The 16,915-nt window shown below is 44.2% G+C and overlaps 1 protein-coding gene across 1 annotated transcript in view; it reads right to left on the bottom strand.

Annotated features, from left to right (window-relative positions):
* slco3a1a (solute carrier organic anion transporter family member 3A1a) overlaps positions 1–15,804 on the bottom strand; it is a 35,912-nt gene extending 20,108 nt beyond the window's left edge. Inside the window, exons 1-2 of the mRNA XM_070972785.1 lie at positions 15,082–15,804; positions 8,270–8,726 (exon numbers count right to left, since the gene is read on the bottom strand). Of these exons, the coding sequence (XP_070828886.1) occupies positions 8,270–8,726; positions 15,082–15,240 (616 nt within the window). The 5' untranslated portion in view covers positions 15,241–15,804. The remainder of the gene's footprint in view (positions 1–8,269; positions 8,727–15,081) is intronic.
* Positions 15,805–16,915: the final 1,111 nt, after the last annotated feature.

Raw genomic sequence — 16,915 nt, 5'->3', positions numbered from 1 at the left:
CCATCAAAAACCGAGCTTTCGTATCATGCAAGGAAAAAAAAAAAAATCACCTGAATAAGTTTGATTTACAGCGTGAGGTTTCTCCATCAGTGTAAATCAAGCTGCATTGTGCTGGGAAAAATCCAAATGTTCTCAGATGGAGCACAACATGGCTGGATCAGCATGGAGCTGGAAAGAGACAGACTCACCTCTGTTTACCGAGCAAATAAAAGTTGACTGAATCAAACAGTTAATTATAATGACTGTCAACCCTATTGATCAGAGTCCATTTAATTAGGCACTGTCATCCCTCACCCTCTGCCATCACTGATATGGGGATTAAGTGCCGAACATGCTTCTGAGTAATCCTAAGAGCCCAGAGAACAACCACTTGCACATCACTCAATCAATGAGGCTTGGGATTTGTGGTAAAGCCATGAGCGCAGCGTGAATCTCTATTTCCTGAGCAAAGTCCTTGTCCAAGGTCAGGATTTGCCACACACTTAACTGCTCACTTTTCAGAAAGAAAAATCAACTTAACTGCTCATTTTACAGAATGAAAAATTCGTATATAGAATGAAGTCTGAGACAGGAGCGGATCAGCGGACTGGGTCTTGAGTTTTTAAACTTGGTGTGGTTTGATGATTGGGCAGAGCAGAGTGACAGCTGCATCCTCCACAGCAGGAGCAAAGGAAGGACTGAGCATCTCAATCCAATAGTAAAGAAAAAAAAAAAAACAGCCTAACAACCGGCCGTTTCTGTGGCAACGGCTTGCTGAAGCTGCTGTGTTTATGATCCGTCTCCTCCCACCTCTTATCCCCATGCTCCTCCCCCCATGGATGACAAAAAAAAATCCCCTTTTTAATCAGCAGTGACAGAGCCTGACCCAGATTGCTTCAAGAAGTCTGCATGATGGCATAGTAAGGTTTACTGAGGCCACAGGGATTCATGATGGAGAAGAAAAAGATGCCACAAGCATGTTCAGGACAAAATACTGGCCACAATGCAGCAGGATGTCACATGGAACACCTTTCAGGCTGCTGGGCCTCGTCTCCACTGTTACAGATGGTGATCTGGTAGAAAAAAAAAGGACAACATGCTCATGGCAACGGCAAGAGGCTTCAACATACGGCTCTGCGGGGTCTGGTGAGACGACCCGAGGGTGTCATATCTTTTATCCGACACTGATCCACTTCCTACAGAGGTTTGACCTATTTACTGACTTCCGAACTCACACTTTCTCAGTTCCCTCATGGTCCAGCTGAGGGATGAAAGGCTCTTCCGGCCAGAGAAGTTGATCAGTGGAACCTCAGAAATGATCTTTAAAAGGGGTCAAACTCTTGGGGTGTGCAGTGCTGAAGCCAGTCTTACAAAGACATTTTAGACCAGTCCGTAGTGTTAGATAACTAACTCCGGATAACTAAGAGCCATGTTTCTCAGTTGGACAACATACTCTCTATTGTGTCTTTGCTTCATGGTGCCATTAAGAAAACTGGTTCACGTATTTTCCATGTACATTGTCAAAAATCTAACAAAATGGGGGAATATTTACATCTGATCTGACCAGCCAGACACCCAAGAGACAGCCAAACATACACTGGCATAATCATGGTGTCACTGCAATACTATCCCACAAACACAGCAGATTGACTGGGGGAGGTGACTCACTTCAGACGAGTGGCCAGATGACGCGTCCTTATGAAGCTACTACGCGGCCTGACACACAGAAGAAATCTGGGAAAGTAAAAATCAAGCTTGCGCCAAGTCCACACCCTTCTGAGGCTCATTTAACACAAACACCCGCCCCATCCGATTCATATCAGAACCACACGTAAACAAACAACTCTTCAGTCTGCTCTTGTCATCTGCAGACAGTAGCTACTGAAAAATCTAAAACTATTATCAGCTGATGAATTTGCCCTGTATGCCAGGACAGGACAGGCAGGACTGAAAGATGACTGTATCAGATTCAAGGTGGGAGAGCAGACTGAAAACAAAAAAACATCCTCAGCTCAAATTGGCAGTCACCAATCAATCGTATTGACTTTCCATTTATCAAAATGGGGTCTCTGCAAAGTGTGGAGTCTCCCTCCCTGGAGATGCACCAGTCCACCTTTTCCAGTTCTGATCCCAGACAGCGAGTTGCTGTGTGGCTTTTCTGCATTTCCAGACAAAAATATCTGCAAATTAAAGACATGGTGAGTTAGCCAAGTGCTACCAGCTTACTCAGCTGCAGACAGTCTCATGTTACATTGGGGCAGGTTCATGGTCAAGTGCGAGCTTCCTCTCCAAGAATTCTGGGAGACAAAAAATAGGAGGACTACTAGATATCTTGGTAGAACTGTTTCATTTATTAGTTTGTGCTGCAACATTGCATTATTCTATATTTATAGTCCGATATCTGCTGAGTGAATCACATCAGTAACGGCACCTGATAGAAATACTGGATATGATTGGTTGTTCCGCTCAGTTCCTGTCTGACACCTTTACATGATGCTTGGAGTACTTGGGGATAATTACTGATTAACTTGGAGACAGGAGCAACATGTTGCTGACCAGTTGGACATAAGTTAATCTCATGTTCATTGCCCTCTCTAGGACCAGGCTGAGGCCGGGGGGCAGCCGCCATGTCCGGCCTGCTGCACGGCGTGCAGTGAACGTCACTGGGTCATTCAGCTCGCAGCATAGCAGACTGCTGTCACACGTGGCGCACAAAGATCATTACAGTGATGCAGAGGAGCCGCGGCTGGCTGGTGAACATTTACTGCAACGCCGTTTATCATCTTGAGATAAAACAAACTGGTGTTGCTAGGCAAACCCAGCATGCAGCTTATGGCAGGGACGGAAAAACCCATTTAGAATCTAATCCTTCAAGATGACATTAACATGCGCTGAGTTTAAGTAGCTTATATAAACGCCCTACTGCAGCAACTGTTTGGAGTCGGAGCATTTTAGCAGGAATGTTGACAAGTCTCTCGAGGATCCCTCTGAGACCTTTGTCACTGCCGCAAACGTTTTTTCCTAACAAATCTGAAACTAAATTTATCCCTGCAGAGCTGAAGTGAACGCAATATGATGAAATACATCATTAGGAAATTGCTGGAATATGGAGCTTTGAAATAATACACAGTAGCTGTGGTGAAAGCTAAAGCTAAGGCCTGAAAATAAAATAGAAACGGCAAAAATGCAGAGATACGAAAGGCAAATTCTTCCTTTGCTTTCCCTCTCCAGGTAGAAGCCGTTATCTTGTTTCAGGCCACAACGGAAAAAAAGGACCTTTGTGTTTCCCCACAGCCAGTCTGTCATTCCTAGTTTGGTAGTTCGGCTGTGTGTGAGAGAGAGAGACAAAGACAGCAGAGAGAGAGAGACAGAGAGCAGGCATGTCTGCTACAGCTGCTCTGACAGGCTTGTGTTCGACAGTAAAACTCAGAGGCACTTCATGTTCTCGGCTGCTGCGTTCTGTGACTGCTGTCTGTCAAGGCTGCACCAAGTTGTAAAGTCCGACTGAAATCGCAATTAGTCATCCTTTTGGCTGTTAATATTTATTCATTATTGAGCTGAAGAAAAAAGGTCTTTGGGGGATATCAGAAATACTCCTTCAGCATTCAAGCCTGTGAGTGGGTGAGCCGGTGTTTGACTGGCAATGTGAACAGACTGTAGTTTCGTTAACAGGGGTAGTGAAGAACAAGGATCACAACATTTAACATGTAAATCAACCAGTGTTGACATTAGCAGGGATGTTTGTTCAGTGTTCCACAGCTGACTAGCCTACGAGCTAACTGACATGAGCTACGCACGCTTTCCCTGAGGACGTTTGTTTGGTAACGCAAGATACGTCTTTATCTGCAGAAAAGAGTGTTATATTATCTGAAATATTAGCTAAAAGGCTAATTTGGACTGCTCAAAATCAGTGGCTCTTTCTGTATTAAGGAAATGGCTGCAGTTTATAAGAAGCTAATTTGATAAAGACATTCTTTGACTATGTACACAGAGAACCAACGACCTTTTAAATGCAAAGACAGGAGGCACTTTATGAAAACAATAAACGTAAAATGTAAATGTCTTTCTTTGGGTGCTGATATCTATATTTTTTTTTTGTGCCACACTAGTTTGGTGGCTGAAGGCACGGCATCGTTGGTCGGTCAGTCCACCGTTTTGGTGCAGATTGAAATATCTGAACAATATCTAACATTGACATTTAGGTTAGATGTAAATTTATTATGCAACAAGAAACATCCACGTGTCCAAATCTGTGGGACTTTCTATACATGACCCTAATGAATGAATTAATGTCATCCTTTCACTCTCCACCATCTGCACTGTACCACAGGCACTGCATACTGCGCATTATACTTTCATGAAGAAACTGAAGCTGTTTAAAAGGTTCCGAAACGTGCTGAGGCAGCGGGTGGAGTTTGTGCTGTATGACACACGACATCAGCTCTACAGCCGTCTCTGTGTGTCCTGTACAGTATATTTATGCAGTCAGGGGTCCTGTGGGAAGAGCCAGAATTAGCAGTGGATAGTGAAAGGTCATGGAGCAGTGGGAATAGAGATCCTGTTGACGCAATCTGTCCAATCATATTTATTTCCTTTGGCCAGAGACAAGTGCCTACATCTAGACTTAGGAACAAACCATAACGACACGATTCCATAAAATACATGTGTTTATGCTTGACACTGCTTTTAAAGCTGGTGATGGCGTTCAAAATGTTTTTTTGAGAGGTACTTTGTTTCAAGAAGAACATGCACCACTTAGCAGCACAATCCTGAAAAAATCCTAACCGCGACACTGAACATATCTTCACCAGGCAGAGACAAAAAGCTCTCTGAAGAGTCACAGCCGACGTTGCTTGAGCGTGTTTTACAGCTGTTTAAACAGCAGTAAGCCGTGTCTGCTGCAGCATACACAGTAAAAACAGGCAGTCGCAGCCTCTGGAGGAGTTGTTTTTCACAGGCCTGTGTGGTATGCATGTGCGTCCCGGCCCACTCAGACCCACCTCATGGCTGGCTGGTTGGCATTCCTGCCTCGCTCTGTAATTATGGCTCCTCTCCAGGCCTCTCGGCTCTGCCCTGCCGGCACCGCCACGCTCTTAAAGGGTGGGACTTGAGACTGCTGAAGGTTCACACTTTTCACCTGGCCATTCAGCTCAGCCTATAATTGTAAGACTAACACATCACCCGGTGAAAATGTGCGCTGACAACAACAACACGCAATAGTTGGAGGGGGGCAGCTTCAATTACACTCAGTGCCATGTATCATGAATCAAGGTTAATCATGATGTTTTTTTCACCTTGTGCTGGACTTAAAATGATCTGATATCACATCATTAAAGTGAATTAAAGAATTGCAGTCTCCCATTGAGTGTGTGAAGAAGGTTCAACACTTAAAGCTGTGAAATAGTCCACATGCCAAGCAGCATGAAGATACACATTTGTCATCTGGCAGCGTTAAAATGAGAGTTTGTGGTAGCTTTTCTTCACGTGTTCATACTGCACATCTGTCTGCAGCTGTTGTGAGAAATGTATCACGTTTCTGGTGTCAGATTTGAAAGGTGTTTTCTTTCTAATTCTTCTTCAAACCACTCTTAAATTCCCCCTCAAACCTTCTGCAGTACCTGTTTGTCGAGACCAAATAACATGAGCGAGATGACGGATTGATCCAATTTCACGTTTGGCAAATCCACCAATAAAGATACACTGATCTTACTTTTCATCAAATAATCTTGTGATGTTGTGGGACTTATTCCTCAGGTGTGTCAATTAAATATGATTTATAAGAGTGGAAGCCCACAGAAGTTGTGCAAAACCTACAGGAAACATGAAAAAAATATTTGGCATGCGATGCAATAAGTGTTGCATGCCAAGCAAAAGTCTTTTTAAACAAAACTTTCTGTTACTGCTGCAACAATGTGAACTTGTTGATGTAAACTGATGAATAATCCAAATACATTATCAGTATGTGAAAGGAAATCTCAGAGAATTTCACACAATCTACTCCATTCATGCAGCTGGGGGCACATGACATGCCTGCAGCAGAAGGATTAGGACGATCAGCTGAGCGCGACTCAATACCACATTGTTCCTCGCTGCTCACCGCTTGTTTTTCCTCCAACTCTCCTTGCAGCTTATCAGAGGAGGACAGAACCAAATCCCCCCCACCTCCCTCAACCCTGCCATACGCCTGCCAAACTTCAATCACTCACAGACCACTTCCCACCGTAAACTGCTAGCAAGCCACTACGGTGGTGCCAAATCGTCAAAGTCTGTTGTGGTACTTTTTCAGATACTTTATTGTTTGAAACAAAGCTCGAGGTGCTTTTTTGTAAAAAGCCACTCATGTTCAGGACAAATAAACACAACAAATGGCAATTAAGAAAATCAGCTTTGGGCTTGAGATTACAGAGGACACTGCTGCCTTTGTTCGCAGGTCACATCTGTATTGGAGTGACAAAAGGCAGCCACACAGCAAGCTGCTGTGTGAATGCATCAGAAAAGGGTGAGTGCCAGCCTGAACTCATCCTCCATTCAGGCTCTCATTGTCTCTGCTCCGCACTGATAACAAACAGCAAACACTATGCAGACACATCTCATCTACTCCATCAAAGGCTGATGTGGCAGTCCGGACAACAAACGGGCAGGTCCCCGTCAAAACAAGGAAACGTACTATTAAATGGATTTGCGGCTGTGGTTTGTGGGTAACTCCTCTGCCCGTATGACCAACAATGCAGGAACATTAGCCTCTGAGAGCTGAGCTTTAAAGGAATAGTTTGGGAAATTTGCTTTTTTGCTCTCTTACGAAAAGTTAAACGATTGATTCCAATCTGTCTGTTGAGCCTCTTTCACACAGGTACCAGTAAATCAGTGGGATAACTTTCAAGGCAGTGCTGGTGATTTTCACTATTTACACACGCAGCTACATTCTGGAGCATTTCCATGTTGATCCTTCCAACATATGCCATGGCAATGTCAGAGAGGATGGGGCAAGGAATACTCCAGCAGATGGCTGCAATGCAACACAGACACCAACCACCATAAAACTCAAAAGAAGAAGATGAGGCAAGATCAGAAGATGCCTCCTTTTCAGGAACATGCAATTTATAATTAAGTAAGCATAAGGTTCGCTTGCTCCACCTACAAGCGTCTTCCATCAGACGGATGTAACCCTTCACGTGCTTGTCCCTGCAGTGTTACTGGGAGTGTTACAACACAGGCTACCTGCATTTTCCCTGAAATCTTACTTGGTCTAATTGGCGGCAGAGAATAACCCTGAATATCAATTCCTGCTCCCATTCACACCTGATGCCATGCAGGAAATGTTCCTGCACATTTCAGGGATGGTGCAAAGTGTGAAAGGGGTTTATTGTAAACATGTGGCAGGAGCATGCAGCCAGTTAGTTTATGATTACGACAGCTACCAGCCATGAAATAGTCCTGCATGTAATTCCCCATGAAATTGCAAATTATTGTTGTTACATGTTGGTTTTTGTATAGCGTAAACATTAAATAAAATGGGCTGGTGGATGATTTTAGCAGCTATTTGTTGGTTTCTATATGCAGAATATGTGTTTATTAGCATAGTAACACATCTCACTAAATAGTTGCTAAATATCTGATGTGGATTCCAAGAAAAAGCTCCAGAACTGAGAATCTTTGCATGGCTTAATGAGCCAAGTACTACAGCTACATTCTGTATACCAAAATAGGAAAATATACATATCACAGCAAATACACATATCCCTAAACAGCCATTGTGTATTCAGAAGTTTGCAGAGGAAGCACTTTAAATGCACCTTTAATCCTCGAAGAGCCACATCAGCAGCATCTTGCCTTTGAGAGAGGATTGAGTGAAGCAGAGACATTTAACCTGTATCTGGCCTCTTCGCCACTGAAACCGCTGTAATGGAGATTAAAAAGCTCCAAGATCTGCTCACCTGGCACTCACGTGAACAGGCCTGAGCTTGTAACAAAGGGAAACGGTGTGCAGCCGGAGAGCACACATATATACAGTGTTGACTCAAATTCTGCAAATATCACACCTGAAGACAATGTACTAACATGTTCATGGTTGACTTTTGGCAGTACTGGTTTTACTTGACATGAGAAATCAGTGTTGGAGCCAGTAGATTTTCAATTTCCAGTGAAATAATCATTTCACTGAAGGCTAATTTCATTCAGGCAAAGAATCTCAAAGCTTCCTTCAGCAGTGACAACCTTTTTTCCCCCAACAGAGTAGGTACAGTCTGGATTTTAAACACTTTGTACATATAGTTCTGTGAATGTGGCTCACCTATATAGAGTGACGAGTCTTTCTTTTTCACGTGATCATCAATATAGGACACCCCCAGGGGCTGCACCGGTGTGGCTCCGATCCCCAGCAGGACCTGGGCTCCAATCAGCAGCAGGTACATCATGTTGGTGTTGGCCTTGTTGGTGCACACAGCATCCTCAGCCAGCTGGGCATCATTGCTGCTGGTGTTGGAGCAAACATCCCGACCCATGTCAGTCCTCCACTTTTCCCCTATCTCATACTGATTAGTTAGAAACTCAGGCAGAGCTGAGAGAAGGGCGCCAAGCGCCATGACGATGCCGCCGCAGCCGATTAGACGGGGTCGATGTGCTTTCGCCCCAAAGTAGCTGACAAACAGGATCAGTGCCAGGTTGCCTATCTCAAAGCTGCTGGCTATCACTCCCACGTCAGCACTCTGCAGGTTGAACCGCCGCTCCAGGGTGGTCAGCACACTCACCTGAAAACAAGAGCGGGACACAAAATCAAACCAGGGTCATGGGAGTGACGCTGAATGAAACAAAAATGGTCGTATTTATACAAACATCTAGAAAACCAACACATGTGGGAATCTAACATCACCAACCGAATGAGAAAATTCATCACATGATTTGTTAATGTACAGCATCATAAGCATTTTAACTCTACGACTCTTTTTACACCTGGAAATAACCTGCAGCCTGCATCTGCATGTGCTATCTGGAAAAGGAAAAACATGTGTAAATGCAGATGTAAATACACACAGAACACACTGTGATTGGATGAGACAGTTCACACGTAAAAGTTGTCAGACCGGCATCTCAGCCGGATGGAAATGCAGAGCGTGACCACATTCTTAAGAAAGCCGCCCAGCAAGTTGAGAAGCTTAATAATACCAGGTATAAATGACGTATCCAGATACAGAGCACATATTCCCACCAGGTGGAAATGGAGCCTGTATTTGATTCTGTTGGACATGCGTGTTTTCATCATCAGTCACGCCGTTCAGACTGTGCCTTTCCATTGGAATACCCCGAACAACAAGCTGTTCAGATGTTCCACACTATGGCTCCTCCCTGGAAACAGGCCTCTGTTTCTGATTAGCCTGGCACTGCAGCACTGACTTCCATGGCTTCAGTGAGAACGGCTCATCAGGAGCTTCCCTCTCTTTCACCAGCTGTCATCCACACAAGAGCCAGAACCTACCAGTAACTTCCAGCTGAAGCAGACACAACAAAAAGGCTGTTCACCCCAGTTCAGGTTTTTGTTTAACTGTAACTGCCAGTGGTCAGAGATCAAATGAGGGGACAATATTTATTTTCAGGCAGTGAGTACGTTAACTGTGTTAGACATTAAAGCTGCAGAAGGCATCAATTGCGCTGCCTCGTATCACTCCGCTAACCCCCTCCCACCAAATCCACAAATTCGAATGGCAGCAGAATGCTGCCCTGCGAAATCTCATGCTTCGTAGGGCCCGTTCTCCATGGCATGAGCCTCAACAAGACCCCAGGAACTCTCGCCATGAGTTGTCTTCTCAAAGACGCCCCTCCAGTGCTTCATGGCCGGAGGCAGAGAGCCCCAGGCTTCAGAGGCGACCGCTACGCCGTTTAACAGCAGCATGAGAGGGAAGCACACCACACACACATCACAGCTCCCCGTCCCACTGTTCACCATCACGCCTCTTTGCTACTTGTCGATACGAGCGCCACATACATCGAACACACTGAGCCCGGCGCTTTGAGTGTTCACACACATTTTGTACGATACGCTGTTGCAGACATAGGACATATTGGATGTTTATTTATTTAAGCTGTATCATTTTCTGCCGTTAAAACAGGTTTTCACATTCTGATAGATATGCAAGACTAGGCTAAGGCATGTCCAAGGGTTGTAGAACAGCCAATAGGGACGCTCTCTCTCTGAAATGACCTGTAATTGGCTCCAAGTCTCCAGTCATGGGCTAGATTTTCTAAAGCCTAAAAAACAAGCCACGGGGAGGTGCTGAAGTCTAGTTTTCTCTCAGACCACTTGAATTACAATATGCTGAAAGTTTATTATGGACTTTTTGCCCAGTGATGCTAAAAATAAACTACCACAGCTTTAATTCCATCATTATATTTCAAAGTAAAGATTTCATAATGAATCTGATGTGAAGCAGAGAACATCTATCGGTGCCATGTGAAGCACTGTCTCACATTTTAAAAGTTATCAAGCTATTTTTGGATCTGTCCCAAACTGTCCTTAAAAGGGCATCACAATTTTCCATTTCCCAACTGGCTCCGTTAAAGCGTTTTGATTGAGCTCTAAAAAAAAGCATCCTGCCAACATAAACATGCCCTTCTAAAAACAGGGACTCCAAGATGAATTAACTTGTGGTTTCACTGGTGGAAACTTTTCCCATCAGTTACTCAATTATGCCAACATAATGTACACAGTTGATCTGGGTTGGATTTGAATGGGTTCAAATAAGGAAATGACTTTTGAGGCGTAGTGCTTTTACAAGGCTCAAGGTTCATGTATTTGTCATTCTACAATACAGAGTTGCACAACAAAATGCAAGTTACAACACTTTTATACTACATAAGAAAAACTATTTTTATGGTGGAGTGCAGGATGAGTGGAGGAGTCTCACAGCTTGAGGAAAGAAGCTGCCTGTAGTCTGGTGGTAGCAGACACTTCCTACCAATGATGTTTTGGGCGATTTTAATCACCTGCCGCAGAGCCCTGCTGTCCTGGGCTGCGACACAAACCATGCCAATTCTTAATGTTTCGTCAGGGTGCTTTCTATCTCTCCTCTGTAAAAGCTGACTAGGGCTTCAGAATGATGATACAGTTCTGAGCTCTCTTAAACTGTTCACCTGCTCCACCCCTGCTCCATTAATGTATACCAGGGCCTATGACTTCACCTCCTTTATCTATAACCAGCTGGTTGGTTTTGCTGACGTGGATGTGACAGATCAAAAGTGCTGGTTTTCGTCATGCAGTTACACTTGAATTGTACCTTTAATTTGACATGAAGTGTCACACTTTGCTGCAAGAGGTTATAGAGGATTAAGTTTTCCTCTGATACTACAGTCTGTACTGAGGCAGAGAAGAAACTCTGTACCCCTCAGTCCCTTCTGACACCGGTTATTAAAATATGATCTGTTACTAAAAATGCTATCCAAACATTTATCCACCTGATCACACCCTTGCTGCATGTATCACCGCTCACTATACTTTACTCTGTTCTCTATACTCCTCTTTGAAACCTGATTTAATGCACAAAAAGGTCAGTAAAGGAGGAGACGTCATTGTCAACAGAAACAAACATTGTCCACCCTGTTTGCTTTGTCATTAGAGTTGAAAAGAAGTTGTCCTCTGTGACTTTCGGGAAGCAGAAGTGACAGCAGGTCACTCCTGCAGCTGCTCTGAACACAACTGCAGTGACTCCACTGCAGATCAAAGCGTGGGGAGGATGATTGTTAGGAGCGGTTCGTGCCTTTGGTGCCTCTGGTGAAGTTGAGTGGATAGAAAACTTCAGAATGAGTCATGACGTCTCTGCCCCTTGGGTGGCTCCTTCTCACAAATGCAAACACACTGGACGGACGGCGTTTACGCCTGGCCGGCTCCGCCCGGCTGGGGTCTGATCGCAACAATGTCTCATCCAGTTCTTCGAAACGATGCCAAGCCCCAACAACCTGCAGACACTGTGGCTTCAGCTCCCCACAGACAGCAACACTGCAACAAGGTATAGCAGAGAAGCCGTCATCCAATCCAATCACATCCCATCCCGTTACGGGAGGCCCGAGCGAGCGGTGTGACTGACTGCTTCAGCGTAGCTCAGCAGTGGAAACATTCGGGATGAGTTAAGCCACTTTCAGCATGTTTGTCCACTTCCACTCTGACTTAAACAGGCAGCTTTCCAGGAGGATTAATCCCAGAATAAATTATATAGGAAAAATCGAGCGCATACTCGTCAGTGGTCACAGCCACATTTTCTCAAACTGTGGAAATGTTTAATCTGTTGCATGGCAACAAAACAAACCACGTCATGCTGTGTGACATCCCATCAGCTAGCAGAGGAATGAGTCTGAGCACAAGGAATCCCAGCTTCCACAGACTCTATCAGGCTGTACCGACAGGGTCTGTATCAGCTGGCAGAAAAAAAGCAGCTCAATGCCGATGTTCGCTTCAGCACATTAACATTCAGCACTGACGTGAAACTGCTGAAATGGCGCTATGTGTGAAGGCAAAGTAGCTGTTAATAACCAAAGCCTTGGCTATTTTGAATCATCTCCACTCAGTTTTATGGGGTGGTTTAAGGTTGACTAAAGGTTAGCTAAAGGTACTTTAATGGCTCTGAAAAAGCTATTGTTTTACTTTAAGAGTTGTTTTACTGCGGTCTAAAAAAAGCTTCATCTACAGTCTTACCTGTGTCCATACAGTGAATTTTATACTTTTTAGCTCCCTTTATCCTTATTTTTGGTGCACAAGAAAACTTAACACATGTACATTTTTTTAGTTCTTGCATATGTGTGTGAGAAAAAAACAGATAAATTATTAGTATATTTTGAAAAACTGCCTGATTATTGATTCTTAACATCAATAATGTGACTGTTCACTCATCACTTTGGACTTTCGTCACTTTCTCAAGGGCACCTGACGTCAGGTAATCTGGTAACACCTGGCTACACCTTCGTACTCTTTAATGGACAAAGCCCAAGGCTGAAACACCAATTATGAAGGGTGATGTATGTTTTGATTTATTCTGTGTATTAACCTGAAACAACGACGAATTGTTGGACATATCACCATAAACATCATTAATAAATGAACAAAATGACTTTTTAAGCCATTTCTGAACAAATAGATGTTTTTTTTATTAGACCACAGCTATTAATATTGATATATAATGTGGACCTCTCTCCCCGTCTGACTCTCAGCTGATTCATTGCGACCACGGTTTGACAGGTTCGCTCAGCTGAGACGAGCGCAGTTCAGGTTCAGGTGTTAGTTGCACTTTGCAGCTCAAGCTCTGAAGTTTCAGATTTGGTTCTTATCATGGAGATGCTACAATAACCAACAGAGCTTAGACGCTCAGGTGCTGCATACTCAAAAGTCACAAATAGAGCTTCCCAGGGCTTAAAATCTCATACCAACGCCTTCAATTCCCGGCTGATGCAGTTACTGAAGAGAAGTGCGAGTTGGGCGACACTGATGCTTGAATGTAAACAGCTTCTTTTGGTACATTTTAGAGTCCTCTGGTGTCAGAAGGCTACTAAATAAAATATTCAGAGGTGCAAACTACATCTGCACAGCACACACCAACCAGGTCACCACCTGCTGAAATGACTCATTCATGAAATTGTTTAGTTCAGATGTCGATTTTGAATCAAGAGGCCATCAGTTCTCTCCTGTCACTGACACAAAGTGTCTCTCCTGTCACAAAACCCCAAATCAAGAAGCGAAGTGCACTCACTCCTGTGCAGGTTTACTGTCTGTTCACTTGAAGTCAGGCTGCTAAATCAGGACACCCAGCATGCTGCTAAGTGTCTTGTGCTGTAAGCAGCTCAGGGAAAGCAAGGAGACTATGATAGTTGAGTTTTGTCCCTTCACTGCCAGCAAACTCTTAAGTCCCATCATCCAATCAGAAATAGAGTAGCTCATGCAGGTCGACACCAGTTAACCAGATTGTCACTGAACTAGGCACCTAATGTCCTGCCCATGTAAATGAAGCTCAATGTAAATGAGCTAGAAAGAGGCCAGAGAGCCTCATGTGTTTGTGTGCGGAAATGATCCCAAACCTCACCTGAAGCTCCAGGTTTAGAGTTCAAACTGTTTGAACAGGTGTCCAAAACCAACCTGCCATAAAAAAAGCAGAACAACGACACTGCCTGTTTCATCAGAAACAGCTGATAAAGAGGAAGAACGTCCTCCATAGCTAACTCTGAGCTGCACCGCCGTGCTCTGTCGCTGCGGGATGCTTGATGCTCAGCAGGTCCACTTAACAGAGAAGATAAGATGTTCCACTCCAAATATGGCCAAGGCATTTGGGGGTTTAGTCTATTAATTGCGAGTGATTCTTGGAGAATAAACATTGCTAATGTTGAAACTAAATGTTCACAGTGGTTGCCTGAGGCACAGGAGCTCCTCTGGGACACTTTGAGGAATATTTTGGAGCACTTCTGGGAGCTTTGTCCCACAAAATCTATATTAAAATCTCAGCATGTGTTCCGATTTTTCTGTTTTGATGTTTTCCCTGCAACCGAATCACAAAAACACACATTTTCATACAAAGAGAAGACACATTTAAAGCCTTGTATATAGTGATGTAATATATTGTCAGTGTGGATAATAGTTAAAGTGAAAGGGAGAGTAAAACTTAAAAAGAAACGAGAAATAAGAGAGGGGAGTCCTTGACCTTGAATGACATTTTTGGTAAAATCAACCAATTACTGCCTCTTTAAACATACTAAGACTACTGTCATTAACACTAACCAGAGCTTTAAGGTCGCCCTTTAGTTGTTGCTGCATGGTGGATTAAAAAAGGGCTCAGTTTGAACTGTGATAAAGATTAATCAAGACATAACGACACACAAACAGCAGCATATTTTCTCATAACTAACAAACTGAGCAGCATGTAACGTGTCCTGCAGGCTGTACTTTCCTGTGCAGCAGAGACGTTTCTATGTCCTGTCATTGCTCTGCTGCACGTTATTTAGTCTAAAGCGTGCAAGAGCAGCAGGAACCCCACACGCGAAGCCCAGACCCGGATCACACGAGTCTGACTATGGGCTACGGTAACAGGGTCTGAGCCCACAGTCCTGCATGAGCTTTGGCTGTGCTGCACTCACCAGGTATGCTCCGACGGTCCCCTGTGCCAACATGAGGGCGCATTCCGATATCAAGAATATCTTGATATTCGAGAAGCATGAGGAGTTTTTGCGGAGGCCGTCTCCTTCCAGCATGTCCCCGCCGCTCCGGTCCGAGTCCCGGTGCTTCTTCACCTGCATCCTCTCCTACTTTTTTTTACCCACACAGCACTGCGAGAAACCGAAACACACAGCAGGAGGACCGCGGGAAGACACTGGCTGGTACAGTGTTTCGTTTTCCCCCCAAGGCTACATTCGCGGTGCCCCTTTGTCGCAGTTTCTCCTGATCCTACAGTCGCTCTTCTTACATCGGACAAGCTACGAAAACACACATCCAAACTCAGCGGGGCTCCACCGCTCGTTTGCGCCTAAACATTGGCTCCGCGTCGACGCGCAGGAGCATGTGAACTCCCTGAAGGTGTTTGCAAAGGCACAAGTGAGCCACGGGCGCGCAAAGCTCTGTCACATCGCATGTTTCCGTCGCGGGGTTTCGTTGGTTTCAGCTGCAGGTGACGGGTCCGGTTACAGGCTCCGTCTTCTCCTCTAACTCCTGCCGCTCCGGACTGTCATGGTCTTTCACGCACAATGACTGCTCTCTGTCTCTGCGCTCCCACCTCTCTCCCCGCTGCCCTCCTCCTCTGTGAGCACATGCACGGCCCTAGAGGCGCTGTGCAGCAGCTTCTCCAGTCTGCTCAACTTGCCTCTGATTTGAAAAATCACTACAGCAGTCCTGCGGGACCCAGTGTGTGTGTGTGTGTGTGTGTGTGTGTGTGTGTGTGTGTGTGTGTGTGTGTGATTCCTCACAGCAAGTTTAAAGTGATTTGCTGTCATTTTCTGATCATTTGCCCACATTAAATCTACACGGATTATTGTCTGTGAAGTCTCAGAGCTGCTACCAAGGATTATTCTAGGGCTGAAGCAATCTGAGGGTAGCTGATATTGATGAGTCAATCAGCAGATATTATTTGGCAGATACTTTCATAATCGATTAATCGGCCATTTATCAAGCATATGCCTAACTTTCTCTTAGGCTTCTCTGATGTAAGAATTTGCTCTCGTGTGTTTTAAATGAACTCAGTATTGGACAGGTATCTGAAGTGTAGGATTTCCTAGTTTACTAGTTTCTTTATAGACTAATTAATTGATTAATTGAAAAAAAAAAAATCAACAGATTAGCTCATAATGAAAACAATCTTTCAATCGAGCGTTGAGATGCTGGAACAATCAAATGTTTGGCATTTTTTGCTTGAAAAACGACTTAAAAGAATAATTTGATGTTTTGGGAACGACGTTCATTTACTTTCTTAGAGTTAGATGGGGAGGAGATTGGATAAAGACTGGAAAAAACACTCTAAACCACCTGTAAAACCAAAATATACTGTCTTGACACATCAATTTTTGTACAGAGAAACAAGCTATAACGTGTTCGTTCAGGAGCTTTAGAGGTGCTGGAAGGCAAATGATGTTACTGATGGAAAGAGCCAGGCTACCTGTTTCCAGTCCTCATGCTAAGCTAAGCCAACCAGCTGCATACCTCACAGAAATGAGCATGGTATCAATCTTTTCATCTAACTCTCGCCAAGAAAGAGAATCAGCATATTTCCCAAAACAGTTCCTTTCAAACAATCAATCAGATATAAAAATAGTTGGGTGAAGTTGTAGCCGGGGCCGTAATGTTTGCACGGCATGTTTCCAGCATTAATTATTGGATTATCTTGTTGTCAGTGTGTCTGGGATGAGGTATTGCAGTGGCTATGATGCAACGCAACCACATAATGTGATGATGATGGGGTGCAGCTAAACAGGATGATAAGCA

The sequence above is a fragment of the Chaetodon trifascialis genome, chromosome 10 (assembly GCF_039877785.1).
Source record: "Chaetodon trifascialis isolate fChaTrf1 chromosome 10, fChaTrf1.hap1, whole genome shotgun sequence".
Lineage (NCBI taxonomy): Eukaryota > Metazoa > Chordata > Actinopteri > Chaetodontiformes > Chaetodontidae > Chaetodon > Chaetodon trifascialis.
The sequence above is the reverse complement of the archived record's forward strand: the minus strand, read 5'-3'. Positions and strand labels throughout refer to the sequence as shown.